At 31.2% G+C, this 16,822-nt stretch overlaps 2 protein-coding genes across 2 annotated transcripts; both read right to left on the bottom strand.

The window, feature by feature from the left end:
- Positions 1–653: 653 nt before the first annotated feature.
- On the bottom strand, positions 654–4,552 carry LOC110605289 (zinc finger protein VAR3, chloroplastic). The gene is made up of 6 exons (XM_021743737.1): positions 3,969–4,552; positions 2,405–2,522; positions 1,917–2,230; positions 1,688–1,819; positions 1,512–1,610; positions 654–1,412 (listed from the first exon to the last, which is right to left on the bottom strand). The coding sequence occupies exons 1-6, from the start codon at positions 4,403–4,405 to the stop codon at positions 908–910; spliced, it is 1,605 nt and encodes a 534-aa protein (XP_021599429.1). The 5' UTR covers positions 4,406–4,552; the 3' UTR covers positions 654–907.
- A 3,409-nt stretch (positions 4,553–7,961) lies between these two features.
- LOC110604986 (nudix hydrolase 18, mitochondrial) lies at positions 7,962–9,746 on the bottom strand. The gene is made up of 5 exons (XM_021743265.2): positions 9,362–9,746; positions 8,986–9,097; positions 8,798–8,881; positions 8,555–8,683; positions 7,962–8,388 (listed from the first exon to the last, which is right to left on the bottom strand). The coding sequence occupies exons 1-5, from the start codon at positions 9,433–9,435 to the stop codon at positions 8,257–8,259; spliced, it is 531 nt and encodes a 176-aa protein (XP_021598957.1). The 5' UTR covers positions 9,436–9,746; the 3' UTR covers positions 7,962–8,256.
- Positions 9,747–16,822: the final 7,076 nt, after the last annotated feature.

Raw genomic sequence — 16,822 nt, forward strand, 5'->3', positions numbered from 1 at the left:
AATAATTTATTGATGTAAAAAATTAATTTAAAAAATTATAATTAATAAATTTTAAAAAGGTAATATAATATAAATATAAAATAAAGTCAAAACAGTTGATGAAACACTCTAATTGTAAAGCTAAACCGGATTGTCAATTTCCACTGTTACTTGTATGAACCTAGAGCTGCGAGCTAGAGGTCATCATGGAACCAAAGTGTTTGATATATCTGGAAATTAAAATTTTTAACTTTCGGAAATTGAAAATTCATCCTTTTTTTTTAATTTCAGAAATTGAAAATTCATCCCTTTTTTTTTTCAGGGATACAGTTCAGGTGAGAATGGGTCCCGTCCCAGCAGAGGTTGAGGACGCCCCAGAGATACGTAGCAATGAGATAGTTAATGGAATGAACTCTGGAAGTTGCTGAGTGAGGGCCGGGATTGAACTCTGGTAGATTCAAGGAGATGACATCTTAGAGCCAAGGTAATGGTGGGTCATTACCATCCTCCCTGTCCTCAGCCTGATCTCACCTCTGGAATCACATCGCAAACAAATCCTGGGGTTTTGACATTACTGCTTCAGGACTATATCAGAGGCTTGCAGGTTAATGGTGATGAATGGGTTGAAGTTAACCCTGTCCCTGGAGTTCTTGCTATTAACATTGGAGATGCACTTACAGGTAAAACATTCTCTCGAGGTAAAATATGTTCTACTCAAAAATATTTGTCCTTGTTTATGTTCTTCAGATTCTATCCAATGATGAATACAAAAGCTTAGATCATAGAGTGTTGGCTAATCCTTCCCCCAATCCACGACTATGCCCACGTAATTTCAACAATAATGCTACAAACAAATCAAATGCCAAATTTGGCATCCATGAAACGAATTTACCTTCAACTTTTCCGGATTTTGTTGCACTTTCTTATTCTACTTTGTATGCCCAAACCATTCGGCCATATCTTCATCATCAGTTGTTTCAAGGAACTTAAATCTCCTTTGGGTATCGGCACACATGGATTCTTCATCACTTTCTCCATTTCTAGCACTTGTTTTCCTCTTCTCTAACATCTCTTGCTTCCATCTCTCTCTATTTTGTGAATCTTGAGACAAACTACTCTTACCGCCCACAATTGGGAAATCTATAAAACCAGAACCTTTAGTCCGTACGTTTGAGTGCTCATCCTCTCTTTCTTCCTCCACAAATCTAAACCTATCTACACCTCTTCTTTGATTCATTCTATCCAGTTGCATGGATTTATCAACATTGCCATTATGCCCGCCATCAACAAACCTCAATCTCCTATGGTTTGGATAGGCTCTACTGTCATGATCAAGTGGAGTGGATATTTTGCTTCGAGTATTTACTGCCTTTGGCCGTCTATGATCACACTTTAAGCACACCATGTTTCTTCTGAAATTGATGTAGTTACACCTGTAAATTAACAGACTCTCAACATATATAACACATTCCTAATGTGGAACTACCTTAAATACTGATATCAAGAGATCACCAAAGCAAAAGTTAACTTACGACTCACACTCCCACTCCCCAGGATTAAGATGTCGCTTTGGAGGTTTCTCTTTGCACTGCAGACATCTTGTATTCTTTGCAAAGTTCAAGAAATTGCATCTGTGAAAATAACAAGGTGTGGCTAAGAAATCAAGAATCAAGTATTATTCTGCTCAAAAAGGTCAGAAAATCATTACTTTTCACAGATCCAGTCTCCTTTTTTTAGTGGAAGATGATGCTCATCCTTATGTAGTTGTTTTAGTCTATCTTCAAACAAACTATCACACTGCAAGCACCTAATATTTCTGGAAAAGTTGAGGAAGTTGCACCTAGCAGCCAAAAAAGGAAAAGGTTAACCCACTAGAATAATAAAATGAAACAGATAGCAACATAGTTTGCCATGCCACATGATAGCTTTCAAATTACTTGGGGCAAAGCCAATCGCCTTGCTTCATTGAAGAGTGAGTTCGCAAAGGTTCACAGCTTTTCAAGGATGTGCCATCTGGGAGATCAGAGTCCAGTTGCTGTTTCCCAAAGTCCACCATTTCTTTTAGCAGCACTCTCACTGAATCTTTAACCATTTTGTTGTCAAATGGACTGTTATCCAAATTATCAGAAAGGTGATCAAACCCATATGTCACTAGGATACGCATGACGTCTACTGTCCGTGCACCTTCACCTTCACGTGCCATGACATATGCCCTTTCACAGTCTCCCCTCAACTTGCAGGAGCCGCAAACCTAAGAAGACCTTTAGTCAAGTTAGATATGAAGAATAGTTACTGATATGCAAAACCTCTAAATTTTCAGATAAGAAGAATTTTACATATAAAATGTTGAAATATATCTATATTTTTTTTTCTTTTAATGTTCATTCCTATGTAAATATTTAGAATGTAAAGGCTTATCACATACATTTCCTTCATTGATGCCTACATGTGCTCTTAGACGCTTCCCTGAATTGACAACTTTCCTGTCTATGCTTGGGCAGCCACATCGTGCAATGACATGGATATCTTTCCTTGAGAAGAACCTGGCAGCAAATGCAGATGTAAATATGTAAATTTTTTGTAGGCAAAATACTCAATTAGTAAATTGAAGTAAATACAGCTGATGCTGCAAAAAACTAATACAATCTCCATCTCAATTATAAATTGAAGGGTAAAATTGTCTAAAAGCAGTAATAGAAGTGAGAGACTACAGAAACAGCATAAACTTACTAATTCTGCAATCAGTAGATACACTCTAAGACTCAATATTTTCCTTTGGATTCTGCATTTGGTAGCCAAGTATCTCAAATATGACTACACAAGGTAACAGTCCCTTGTACTTTAATACGGTCGAGCAAATAGCGCCATTAAGAACCTAATTAATGTATGGTCACCGACAGAAACCTAGGACTCTAACAAACAGTCACTCCCAGCATACAAGCTAGATTAACAATGAAATAACAAATAACATCAAAGTCAATACAAATAAAAAAAAAAGGTCCTTGCAGACAATGTAACCCCTCACAAACAGCTACAAAAGCATCATTGAACTAAAACAAAATATTAAGAGCCCACTGATTCCAAGTTGTATAAGATGCATAAGCACTTTTCTATATCTCATTGCCCCACTGAATCCCCAAGGTTGTTGAGCTTTTCTTTGTGTTGGTTTTCATCATTTTGATAAAACAACATTTTCTTTACCCGTAAGTTGGCCCCTCCAAGAATATTGATAAATTTGACAGCCTCTCAAGAGATTAATCCTAGATCTGTCTCTGGCTTAGAAAATTCCAACGCAGCTGTCATCTCCCAAAAGGCCCTGCTCCATTGCAATGCTTTGTCTAAGAGGCAATCGCAGAGGGTCTTTGCATTTTCAGCTCAAGTGAACTGAAGCTTTTAAGTGCTGCTCAGTAGTAAAAGGCAGCAACCAATAGCTCAGACGACTGCAAACTGAAAGCTTAAGTGGACAGGCGTGGGTCTTATCCATGGAAAATTATACAATACATCCAGAGTATCATGTAGCACGTATGGTACTACCCTCTAGAGTACCGTACCAAATTAGGTTACAACACATCAATGTGTCATGACACATGAATAAAAACATTTAGTGGGTCGGTAGTTATTCCTACTTAGTTATATTTTTTAATAATAAAAAAATAAATATTCTAATCTGATTGGTTGGGAGTACCCTGGATAATTGCTCCTTATCCACAACAATATACCAGCAAATAATATATATCCATGTCTTAAACGAATTATCGCCTAGAAGTCTAGAACTCGGTAATTTGATTGACTAGTCTATCCGAGAGAGAGCTGTTTCTTTCACATTAACCCAAAACCAAACAAGTTCAGTGCACACTAATGAAACATACCTAGGAAACATTCCATGCCCAAAATGAAAATGAGAATCAAGGTAAAAGAAAAAAAGAAGGAACTGAAACCAAAAAATCTCCTCAATCAATCTAATTCAAGACCTAACTCAGTTTCATTACCTTACAAGTCCAAGCTGATCCCGCGCAAAATTGAGGCATGCAGTTCTAATCCAATTCATTTCCTTGGTACCCAATTCTCCATTTAGAAAAGGATTCATATTCGAAGTGAAATATCCTCTCTTTAACAACAATTCCATCAAATCTACCCATTCAGGCCAAGGGTGTGATATCTGGACCGTTGATTCATTTCTTTTAGTGTGTTCAGCTTGATTGATCAGTTCATTGGTTTTCGAAGATGACTGGGCTATACGGGTTACAGATGATGAAGAATTACGCGACTCAACTTCATCGAAAACAAAATCTTGCATCAAATTGGGATCTAGGGATTGTTTTGAACTATGTAACAGTGAAATGGGGAAAATAAATCTAGGGCTTTTACAGCAGCTCTTAAAGCTGGAGTACAGGTATGGGTAATGAGATAGAAAGAGTTTATGCATTTGACAACGAGTTCCAGCTTTGGCGGGAAAACCAGCAGATACACAAGGGCTTTGTCGAGGTTTAAGAACCTCGGATGGGAAGGCGACTGTTTTGCTTCTGCTGCGCTGCTGAGAATTTGAGATGTTTGGAAACGAAAATAACCTGCCTCTGCCCTAGCAAATGGATAATGGAAACTGGATTAGCATTGCAGCATCAGATTAATTTTTATTTAGGAAAATTAACTATTTAGTGAGAGGTATAATAAAAATCATTAGGAAAATTACTAACCAGTGAATCTTTTAATTTTACTCGTTAAATATTATTAGAAAGTGTAAAATATTTTTAATATAGAGAAATTAATTAATAATTTTTTTAAAATTTATAAGAATTAAATAATAAAATACTTTATAATTAAAATTAACAGAAAATTAAATAGTATATTTTTAAAAATTTTAAATATATTTTAATATATTTTTTAAAATAAAAAATTAAATAATGAGTTTTGCTGCTGTGACTAAATAGTTTTTTTTATTATTATTATTTCTACATTTTTCATGTTTGTTTGATGTGAATATCTGACTTTGATACATTAATATAGGAAAAACAAAAATTTTCTGAAAGTATTCAAAGGGAGATTAAAAATGATGAGTACTGTGCTTCTATAAGGCCTAATCTATGATAGCGACTCTGATTTAAAGGTTATAGGGCCTCTCCAACGAGCCGGCCTGAACCACCCAGTTTTAAGGTCGGACCTCTCGTGGGTCTCAGTTCTTTCACACCAAGCTCGGCCATGAAACGTGACAGGAGAAAAGACCGTAGGTCCAGTTATCTCGCAGCCCTATCTAGATGCCCGCCGGGAATTAAATGGCCGCCTAGCATGAAAAGGGCGTTTGACACTTTCATACGTACGGACTTGTATAACAGAGACAAATAACACTGTAGCTATAAGACCGTAAGCATCACTAACGCACAAAAGGAAATGAATAAAGGAATAAAGGGAAGAGAGCACCTTTCTCTCACTTAAACTAATTCAACCATTAAAAATTTTAATTTTTCTGAATATCAGATCATCAAAAAATAAAAGAATTTTCTGAATTAAAGATAAAGAAAAAAGTGAGACCGACGTTGAGAGACAATGTCCTTTTGTTAGCAGTTGATACCCATATTTCTTTGTTGTTTTATTAATAGTTTATTTCTTAGAGTATTTTTCTTTGGTTTGTTGTGAGAATTTTTTTTGAATTTAAAAAATTGAAGTCTTTACATATTTGATTTCTGATTATCTGAATTGTGTCATTCAATATTGGAGGATATAAATAGAAGATAATTGGCGTCAAAATTTGATCGGCTCTTTAACGGTGGCTCTATAATTATTAGAGAATGAAAATACTATTGAGTCAAATTTTCTTTTCGACTATCCACAGCAACAAGTGGAAGTTTTGGCTGAATATCTAGCTGTGTTTCCTAATGATTGTGGGGGTAGCAATTGGCTTCTAGCAACATACTTGGTTTTATTTTGTTCTTGTGTCATTTTCTAAGTATGCATGAGGTTTGATGTCTTTATTATTGCTTCTATTTGGGTTGCCTTGGCTTATATGGATTTGTTCTCTTCGTCTGCTATTGTTTCCTAAAGATAACGGTAATTTAGCTATGAAATTGTATTCTCTATTTCAAAATTGACTAAAATTGAGTAAATAGACTAAAAAATATAGAGTATTTAATATATTTTTAAAAGTAAACGGAATAAATAAATAGTTTTATTAAATTATAGAAATTAATTGTAATTTTTTCAAAATTTAAATATTATTCAAAATAATTAATATTTCCTAAACTCTCGAGCGAAAACAACGACCATATAAAGGCTAAGCAATTATTGTTAGGTTGTAGAGTTGGGGAATGGGGCTGTTCCCTTTTGAAAATTTCCATGTCCTCTCAAAACAGATACGTTGTAATAATGAGATTTGATTGATTCTAGCTTCTCGACTTGTCTGAAGTGGTTTACAATAACTTTTGAATTAATGATTTTGTGAGACGAAACCAGAACCATAGATGAAATTAAGTGCAAATCCACATCGATGGTTGAGGTTTCTTGAATTTCTTAGTCTCTTGTTTTAGCTCTTATCTGATAATGGACCGATTAGGAATCGATCCAAGATTGAAAAGTGAGAGAGATCAAATATAAATAATTATAAAATAAAACTAATTTATTTATAATCTGTAAGATTGAGGAGACGTCAATCTCAGAGGTTAGGTGAAGACGAAGGAGAGAATTTAGAAACAAATTTTACCAAATTTTGTTCTATTTCGGCGAACTTTGATTAATTTTTTATTCTCTTGTCTTTTCACCTTTCTTAAAAGGTAAGCATGTGGCCATATAAAAATAGTTGTTCCATATCAAATTTTCCATTTTGATCCATTGCGGAAATTATTAAAAAACCTGCACACTTACCCTTTTTAAGCTTTAAAAAAATTGATTATTTTAATTCAGTTTATTTTTAATTAAAATATTTAATAAAATTGAATCAAACCAAATAATTATAATATAGGTAGTTTTAATAATATAGAGTTGAAATTTTAATTAAAATTGAAATATTTTAATTAAATTTTAAAATATTGAAAATAAAATGTAAAAAATTAAAAAATTTAACCAACTAAACTGAATTAGACTCGTTCAATTTAAGTCGATTTCAATCTTTATTTCAACCTACTTTATGAAAAATTCAAAAAAATGGCTATATAGTCATCAACTTCAAGCTTTACTTTTCCTATGTGCTTAACCATAATTAATTGCACAAATACTCATTTTAAAAAGTTACTATTTTCGAACTCTATGCATGCATCTTATTAATCCGAAAATGTTAGACATTTATTTTCTGAATATTTTCAACTAGCATTTCTCATGGTGATGTTATATTATATGGTTTTTCTAATAAGTACAAATATAGATTTGCTAAATTCGTTTAAAGCACTCAATTAGTATGAGAAACTATAATTTTAATAACAATAAATCTTTCTTTTCTATATTAAGTATATATTAACACGAAACAATTAATTTTAAATTTTAAAGTAAGTTTAGACTAAATCTAACTTTTACCGTCGAAATCCGATAAAATTTCACGATAACTTTTCAAAAAAAAAATTTCGAGACGCATAATTTTTAAAATTATGACGAATGCCACAAGTATATCACAAAGTTCAACATGAAAATTTTATCGTTTAGAGAATTAATTTTGTATTTTAATTATTTTTTTGAATAATTTTATAATTTTATATATTAAGATTTTTTTTTCTATCATAAATAGCATTTTTTTACTATTAGAAATTCACTTTTCAATTTTTAAAAAATTTTAATAAAATTATTCATGTTTTAGCCTATCTTTTTTTTATATCGTTTTAACTAAACAATATTGATTAAAATTTCTGATAAAATTTAATTATTTTTTATTATGTATTTTCCATTAAAATTTTAATTTCTTATATATATTAAATAAAGTCCATTAATTAAATCTTAATAAATGCAAAAGTGAATTAATTTTGTACTCTTATCAGTTACAAATAATATATTATAAGGGGCGAATATTGAAAAGGGTATTCGATACTTTTCTCTGTTAAGGGAAACGGAAAAGATTAATATAGTAAATACAGTGGTATATTAGGATAGTATCGTAAAATTTCTCACTTTCACATGTGAAAATTACATCATAGGGCAAACTCCCATAAAATCAGAGAGGAAAGGGAGCAGTGGATCACTCTATTTTGTACAATTATCAACCCTTGGATCCATACAATTTTGGCCTAACTAGCTAATTCATATGCTCTAGCTATAAGCATTCAGGCTTCAGCAATGTGTTACTATTTACAAAATCAGTTCAGATTAGAAAGCATTGAAGACGTCGTCGTTTTGTTCCTTTTGTTGTTGTAGAGACATTAGCCTCTCAACTAGTTTGTCCAAGGCTTCCTTCATCCACCAATGCCTACATACATCTCTGGCTTCCTCCACAGTCATCTGTATCAAACAGTTTCATACAAATCGTTAAGAATATAGTTTACTTAAACATAGCGATTAAGGGTTTAATTTTAAAATACTCTAAGCGAGTGTCTCGTTATAATATTCGTTAGTTTTTCGATTCTTTTTAAAAGAAATAAGAAAATTCGATGAATGAATTGCTTACCCAAATTCTTTGACGGACATGCTTTTCTGGCCAGAGATCAAGTTGCTCAGTAACTAGCAGAGGGAACATATACCCTTCATAAAATGTGCCATGCCTTTTGCTTAAGAAGTTCCATTTCCCTAGTTCATCCTGCCACATATTCATTACATACATTTAATTTCATTAATTAATTTTAAAAAAATTGTCCAAGAGATTATGGCTATTTTCACTGGAAATCTGATAATACAACAAGTGAAATCTAACCTCAACATGCCCAAGAACTCCAGCTTCTTCAAGAGATTCCCTAGAAGCTGCTTCTTCCACAGATTCATCAAGCTCCCAACCACCCTGTTATGAATTAGCAGGCAGTAAATAAATTAGAATGAAAAATCTATATTTGGAATTAAAAAATAAAAAATAAAAAATAAAAAACTTATTCCATGGATATATACCTTGGGAAACATCATTCCTTGACCCTTCTGTGAAGTGATGACAAGAACTTCCAGTTTATGATCACCAGCAATGGAACCATCACTGCAACTCTTGAATCTATATGGAATGCATCTGCAGATCAAATTCAAGAATCCAAGAAAAACGAATTCCCATTTGTCAGTAAAATAAAATTATTAATTTGTTTCAACCAAAAGACTACAAATGGGGGCCACCAATTTATACAACTCTTTCCAAATATGTTCCAGAAACAAAAACATTACATCCAAATCCAACAACAAAGGCGGCTGCATTCTTGTATTAATCTTACAAAACACCCCCAAAAAAAAAAAGATAAAGAAATTAATAAAAGATGCAAGAAAACGAAAGACAACTCACCCTACAACTTGTCGGCGACCCTGGTTATCGTATCTCTGCAGCTCTCTTCCTGAGCGAGAGACTAAACAAGCCATATTTATTCTTCCAAAGATCGTGTACGTAAAGGGAAAGGAAAAAAAAGAAAAGAGCTTCTCCAACTCGAAGATGGCTGCCACTAGAAATGAATGAAATTCTATAAGTTCATAAACTGAAAGAGACCTAAGTGATAGTAGAAGGCAGAAGAAACATCAAAGAGATGGAGAGAGACCAATGGAACAAAACTACAGAAGGTCTAATTATATATAGATAAGAAGACGATGAAGAGACTTTTAACTAACAACGTGGAAGCTTTGTTTCTGTCTTTCTCTGTTTGAAGCCGTGTATATATCCAAGCGTTGCTTAATCTTAATAATAAAGAAAAATAAAAAGGAAAAAAGAAAAATTATTGTTTTGTCAAATGGACGCGTCTACAAGTGAGCTTCTGCGTTATTTCCTTAACAAAGGAAAAGGGTTTTTAAAAGAAAAGGATACTTGTAGCTAATATTTATTTGAATTTAAATGTAAAATTTAATTATTTATTACGCATGAGAATTACTTTGTGGCTAATTAATGAGGTAGAAGTAAGAAGTTCACACGAGTCGACAAGCAAATGATAATAGAAGTTGACTTTTGAAGAACAAGCGCACGTGTGAGAGTATGGCCTTTGTTATTACGTGTTATGTCAATTAATTCTACACAACATAAGCACATGGGAATCATCGCATGCTATTTTCGACTCTGCTTCCTTCTGACAATATATATATAACAACCTCATCTAATTAATTAAAAAGATATGTTTTAAATTTATTTTATTTTATTAATCAAACTGAATTAAAAAAATAATAAATTAATTTAATTTTAATGAATGATTAATCTCATTACAGATGAAAAAAAAAAAAAACTGAAAGCCATTTTGTATATCTACTATGGCCATATATCATTTTCATTTTTGTTTTATTACAATAGAATTACGAAGATATAATAAGGTATTTGAAATATATTTAATTTATTCTTATATAAAGTGTTTTTTTTTAATTTTTTTTCAATCCCATAAATAAAGAAAAATTATATAAACCATCAAACCGAATAAATCAAATTAAGACCAAATCAACCAATTCAATCTCAATAGAAACAAACAAATAATTAAACACACCAACAACTCAAAATCACCATTACATCAATTACGCACCACAATCGATCGGCTGCCATCACCAGCATCAAGAACCACGCACTGCACTAAGAATCACGCACTGCAATCGACCGACCACCAACAATAACAACTTGCTAGAAGAGACACAATACAAAATAATCAAAAAAAGCCGGAGGAAGTGTGAACCGCTAGACACATAAGTGTTGTTCCGAAAGTAATGACATCACACATGCAAAAATCCTTCTATCAAAGGCACAGTAGAAATCCTCTAATCAAATTCGTCAAGAAATAGTTTTCCCACCGGATAGAATCAAGAACTGAAAAAGAGAAATCAAAATAAATATATAAAAGAAAAATAAAATAAAAACTCCAACCTATCAATCCTGCAAGGGAGAATAGAAAAGGCGGTGAACTCAAAACCAAAAAAGTCTTTCCATATCAAAAGCAAGAGAACACCATATCCAAAAGCTAGGGAACATGTAGCAAACCAAAATAGACTAACAAACCAATAAAATCAAAAAGAAAAGAATGGAGTAAACGGAACTAATATCTAACTTAAAATATTTTAAAATTTAATTATTTTATCTTTCATTAATTATGTCTCTATTTAACCTAATTTAATATTTCCATTTACGATATACTGGCTGAAAGCATATCTTTCTATTGTTAGCTTATTAATTTCATTTTGTCACAAATTTAATTTTAAATATTTTAAAATTTTCGTATTCTCTGATGAATTCAACAACTTAATTATTTTTCTTGTGAATTTGAAATTCTAGTTGATTTTCCTTCTTTTATTTCATGAAAAAAATATATTTTTAACAAAAAATTATTATTTTTCATACCTTAAAATCTCTTTATACTATAATAATAAAAATATATGTAATGATTTTTAATTCGTTGGCCAAGCCATAATTAGCGTTAATTTATTATTACAATTTAAATATATAAATTAATAATTTGCGGTTAATAGGTTATATTGATTGTAAAATAATATTCATGGATTCCAATTGATGATCGTGGGGATTTTTACACTTGGAGCAAGATCAAACCCTAAAGAAAGATGCAGATCCAAGACTCATTAGGTCTTTTCTAAGCAAAACCAACACCACGATGCATATTTCAACTCGATGACATGAAGCAGGCCCGACAGGTCACGCGTGCAGACCCATCTGAAAAAAAGTCTAGTTCGGTGACGTTACAAGAGGTCGGAGAGCAGATCCAGTCACTTTCCAATCCTACCAACATGTGCACTGGAAGAATTAAATAACTGTTTGGTATAGAGAGGGAAATTTGACACATCCGTATGTACGGATCTGAGTGATAAAACAAGTGACATTATAGCAGAAAAACGGTTAGATATCACTAACAAATAAAAAAAATAGATAAAAAAAGAAATGCATATCTTCTTCTGGAACTAAACTTACACGCCTACTGTAAATTTTACTTTTTTTTATCTCAAAACATCACCAATAAAATAATTTTACAATAAATTTAATATGATTAAAAATTATATAATTCATTCGGTTAAAATAAAAGAATTTTATATTGTACTATCCACTTATATTGATCTATTAATAAATTATTATTAGAATTAATAAATTTTATTTTTTAATATATATTAAATAGATGTATATCAAGAGGCTAATAAATAAATTATCGTTTAAAGTATGTGTTTTATAATTTAGATGAAATAGAAGAAAAAAAAGTTCGATAAAAGGAAAAACAACTGAAAAATGATAAAATTGTGGTTTTCATTGTTGACGGGGTGGTTGAGCTAGCGATTACCGAGATCAATTATGACAATTAATAAAATAAAATAAATATTTAAATTGAATTTATAAAATAATAATAAAATTTATGTATATATTTATATTTTGAATTTATATAAATTTTATTTAAATAAAAATGATGTTGTTATTTTATTTGAAATTAAACAATTAATTAATACAAGTCAATATAGAACAAACATGTGACATGTTTTATAATATTAAACTCCAATCCCCAATCAATCAATCTCTTTATTTTTTTAAAATTTTTTTCACTAATGAATCAATAATTCATCCCATGAATTATTTACATAAAAAATATTTTTTTTAAAAAAAATATAACCCATAATAGAAAATTAGCATCCAAGACAAATAGATCAAAAAAATTAGGTATTTGATCTGGTGACTAATTGGAGCACCCTGATTCCCAACATAAATTAAATTTGATATAATTAATAAAAAGAAAAATAATTAGAGATGAAATTAAATTAATTTGAAAGAAGATTATAAAAATAATAATAATAATAAAATAAAGCTGTGTCGCCTTCAAAGGAAGACTAGCAAGCGGTAGGGTTTGAATCGGTCGGACCTCAGACTCGCATGAAGTGGAAGAAACGTGCATGTCTCCGCCCACTTCAGAAGAATTTATTCCCTCTTTTATTTTTTTTATTTACTAATAAATTAATAAATTTATATATATATCATTCCAAAAAGCTGATAAAAATGTTAATAGAAATTTTAGCAAGAGAAAGAAAGAGAGAAGGGAATGGAAAGGGTGAAGGCGAAATGATAAGAAAGTTTAGGGTGTTTAGTGTAATTAAAAATTCTAAAATTAATTAATATTCATCATTACGCTTGAAAATTAAAGAGGAGGAACGTTCTCATGCATTTCCTATTAAAGTTGCTTTTCATTGGCATATTATAATATTTTTCTTTTTATTATCGTCAAAAATTGCTTTTTTTTTTCTATATATATAGAATTTTCCAGAGCAAAAAGTATCCCAGATTTTGAAACCGACACGTCTCCATTGATATGTTTAAACATTATTTGTTAGGTTTTTCTAAATCTTTTATTAATAAAATGAAATTTTGATTAAAAAAAAAAACTGAAATATTAATGGGAGTATGGATAAACAAAGAACTAGGCCTGCTAGAGGATTACCCAACTCATCAAATTTGGCCCATTTCCTACTTGCAAGTTTTACTTCTTCCCACTTGCACACCCAAACAAATATGGACAAATTGTGTTTAAGTTAGCTAAGGCAAAGGTAACATGTCGTTTTCTGTCATGCAATAAAAGGAGGATGGAGTGTGTTGACACGTGGAAGGAAACTTCATGGGCACTCATGAGAAGTGAAATGGCAGCAACAATCAAGAATATTTCTTGCTAGTGTCAAGAATTGGAGTTTGAGGCTTTACTTTCACGCATCAGAAACAGAAACATCCCTATGTGCAAAAGCAACACGGAGAAGTAATAAAATGGGGACTAAGATGGAGAAATTATATTACACATCAGCTATATTTAATCATACATAAATATAAATATGTATGTATGGTAAGAGATAACATATAAAAATAAAATATAGTCTTACCTTAAATTTTAATTATATGAAAGATATATTAAGAAATTTTAAAAATTTAATTAGAAAAACCATATCAGTAAAGAAGATCTGGATATTTAATGTCATGATTTTCAGAGTCTGACTTATTATACAAAATTTTAAATATGTATATTTCAGTCAATCTGACTTAATGTAAGTTAGAAGGATATGACCTTAGCTGAATGAGTATTAAATGAGCCAATTGTTTATAGTTAATGAATCGATCGAAAAGTTTATATAAAAGGTACACTTATCTGACACTAGGGGTGAGCATTCGGTCGATTTGGTTCAAAATCGAACCAAACCGAAATAATTGAAAATTAAATTGCAGTATTTTATATAAATCAAACTGAACCAAATAAGAGGGATAATCGAATCAAACCGATTTGATTCGGTTCGGTCGGTTCGATCGGTTAAATCAATTTTCAAACTTCAACAATCAACATCACACAAATTCAACAATCAAGAGTACACAAATTCAACAATCAACAGCAAATCACAAATATTTACTTATCTTTTACAGTTTACTCAAGTTCAACTGTGAATGGCTGGAAGCGCGACACAAAGACTCGGAGAGGACTAAGGGCTGTGGAATAAGCACGACCAAATTGCCGACTGCCCGACGATGCGTGGAGAGCTGATAGAGAGCAACGGCCGACGCCGATGGTGAATCAATCTAGTCGAGAGGAGAGTGGAGGCACAGGCACAAGAATCTCGCGGCGAGATGAGAGATGGAGCAGAGCACAGAGAGCACAGAGATGAGAGATGGAGTAGAGCACAAAGATGAGCACAGAGATGAGAGATGGAGCAGAAACACTGGCGGCACGCACAGAGAAATAAAAATTTGTTTTAGATTTAGGGCAGGGAAGGGAAGGAAAGGGAAATAGGGAATTAGGGAACTATTGAAACGACGTAGTATAGGTGATTTCGATTCGGTTCGGTCTGATTGAAATTTTTACGTCTAAAATTGAACCGAACCGAAATCACCGATTTTTTAAAAATTTTAAACCGAACCGAACAAAAAAAATAAAAATGAACCAAATTTTTAAAATTAATTAGTTCGGTCGATTATTTCGATTTAAACCGAATACTGCTCACCCCTATCTAACACGAAGATATACTCATAGACGTATTCTATATAGACATGGATATAAGAATCCATTAATATTGTAAACACAACTTCCGTCTCATCTTCTTTAACCTTATAACTCCCTATGTAATCTTATAACCTTAAACCCTTCAAACACTCAAGTCCCCGAGCTATTATTCATACCATTTATTGAGTTCATTCAATATCTCTTATTTCTTTCTTAACTCTCAACTCATTTGTTTCACACTCACCACCCGTCTAAATCTTATTAACTTGTGAATATACTAATTACCGGTGAATTATAAAAAATTATAATCATTGTAATATATATTTTTTAACAATAACTTTATGTTCATATACATATTTATTTTTTATTAATTTATTATTTTATGTCAAACACAATTTATTTTTTAAAAGAACAAAAGAGCTTAGAAATCAAAGCAGACCAAAATTAGACACACTACCACCAAAATATCTCTTTCTAACTAGAAAAGAAGATGGTTAGGGATTTTTTCAGAATCCACAAGCCTCTTGAGTAAGTCTTAGCAAGTTGAGTCATTTTATCCATATAACTATTTGTCTCTCTACGTATATGATTTACGCTTGTCATCCACTTGAGATAGATAAATTTCTAAATTTCTAAAACTGTATTTTTTAGCTCTTGCAGTTAATTTTGCTTATTAACTCCACTACCTCTTTGCAATTTGCTTCGACCGCCAGGTTGTTGAGCCCCATGAGTTTCTTATACGATTACACGCAAATATTTCCTTTTTCTTTTTTTCCTTTCGGTCTTTGTCAATGCTATGTACTTGGACTCGCTAGAGAGGCCAAGAAAGCTTTCAATTCTGTAAAGAGTTGCTTAATTAAGGCCCTAACAAACTTTTCTAATCAAGTTTTACTTTATTGTCACGGTACGTAGAATCAATTCATTTCTTTCTAATTCTACCTTCTACGTTCATAATCAATATTTTACTTTTCTGTTCATCATTTTTATGTGGACGTTATTACCCTTTTGACTTTATATAATTAAATAACTTTAATTTTTTTAAAAATATTTTGAAAGGGTATTTCTGAATTTATTTTCCTAATAATGTTGGATATTCCCTCTAGTGGGCAATTAATAGTGACATATATACTTTTTATGCTTGAATTATTATTTATTTATTTATTTATTATGCAACTGTTAAGAATATTTGTGGACATACGTTTAATTTGATATTGACTCAATTGTCAAGTTTATGCTTATTTAGATATAAATTGACAACTGCAAGAAGTAATTAAATAGTTTTAGAAAAAAAATAAAATTTTATTTTATTTTTTATTTGCCTAAAATTGCAAATTTATCTTTGTTTTTTTTCTTTTTTAAAATTTATAATTTTAGAAAAATAGTAAAAAATAATAAATTTTATTATTTTCATAATTATACCCTAAATTTTTATTTTTTAATAATTTTACCGTTAAATTACCGTAATACAATAATAAATAATAAAATTACCGTCAAATTTTACAGTAATTGATAACCGCAAATAGGGGTGAGCATTCGGTCGGTTCGGTTCAAAACCGAACCGAACCGAATAAATCGAAAATCGAAATTTTAGTTTTTATAAAAATCGAACCGATTTGATTTTGGTCAGAAACTGAATTGAACCGAACCGGTCTGATTCGATTCGGTTCGGTTCGATTTGATCGGTTTCGATTTTTAATATTTTTTTAATTTTTTACTCTTTATTTTTAGTATTTTAAAATTTAATTAAAATATTTTAATTTTAATATAATTTAATTTCTCTATATTATTATTGAAAAAATATATTATTATCTCTAATCGGTTCGGTT

The sequence above is a fragment of the Manihot esculenta genome, chromosome 17, assembly GCF_001659605.2.
Source record: "Manihot esculenta cultivar AM560-2 chromosome 17, M.esculenta_v8, whole genome shotgun sequence".
Taxonomy (NCBI): Eukaryota; Viridiplantae; Streptophyta; class Magnoliopsida; order Malpighiales; family Euphorbiaceae; genus Manihot; species Manihot esculenta.

Bases quoted from the DNA above. Each gene is read 5' to 3' on its own strand.
- LOC110605289 (XM_021743737.1), bottom strand. From the start codon at position 4,405: ATGCATAAACTCTTTCTATCTCATTACCCATACCTGTACTCCAGCTTT. The intron at 2,523-3,968 runs GTAATGAAACTG...ATTTGCTGCCAG, and splicing joins GATCAGCTTGGACTTGTAAG to GTTCTTCTCAAGGAAAGATA. The intron at 1,413-1,511 runs GTAAGTTAACTT...GTTAATTTACAG, and splicing joins GGGGAGTGGGAGTGTGAGTC to GTGTAACTACATCAATTTCA.
- LOC110604986 (XM_021743265.2), bottom strand. From the start codon at position 9,435: ATGGCTTGTTTAGTCTCTCGCTCAGGAAGAGAGCTGCAGAGATACGAT. The intron at 9,098-9,361 runs GTGAGTTGTCTT...TTTGATCTGCAG, and splicing joins GGTCGCCGACAAGTTGTAGG to ATGCATTCCATATAGATTCA. The intron at 8,684-8,797 runs GTTAGATTTCAC...AATATGTGGCAG, and splicing joins GAGTTCTTGGGCATGTTGAG to GATGAACTAGGGAAATGGAA.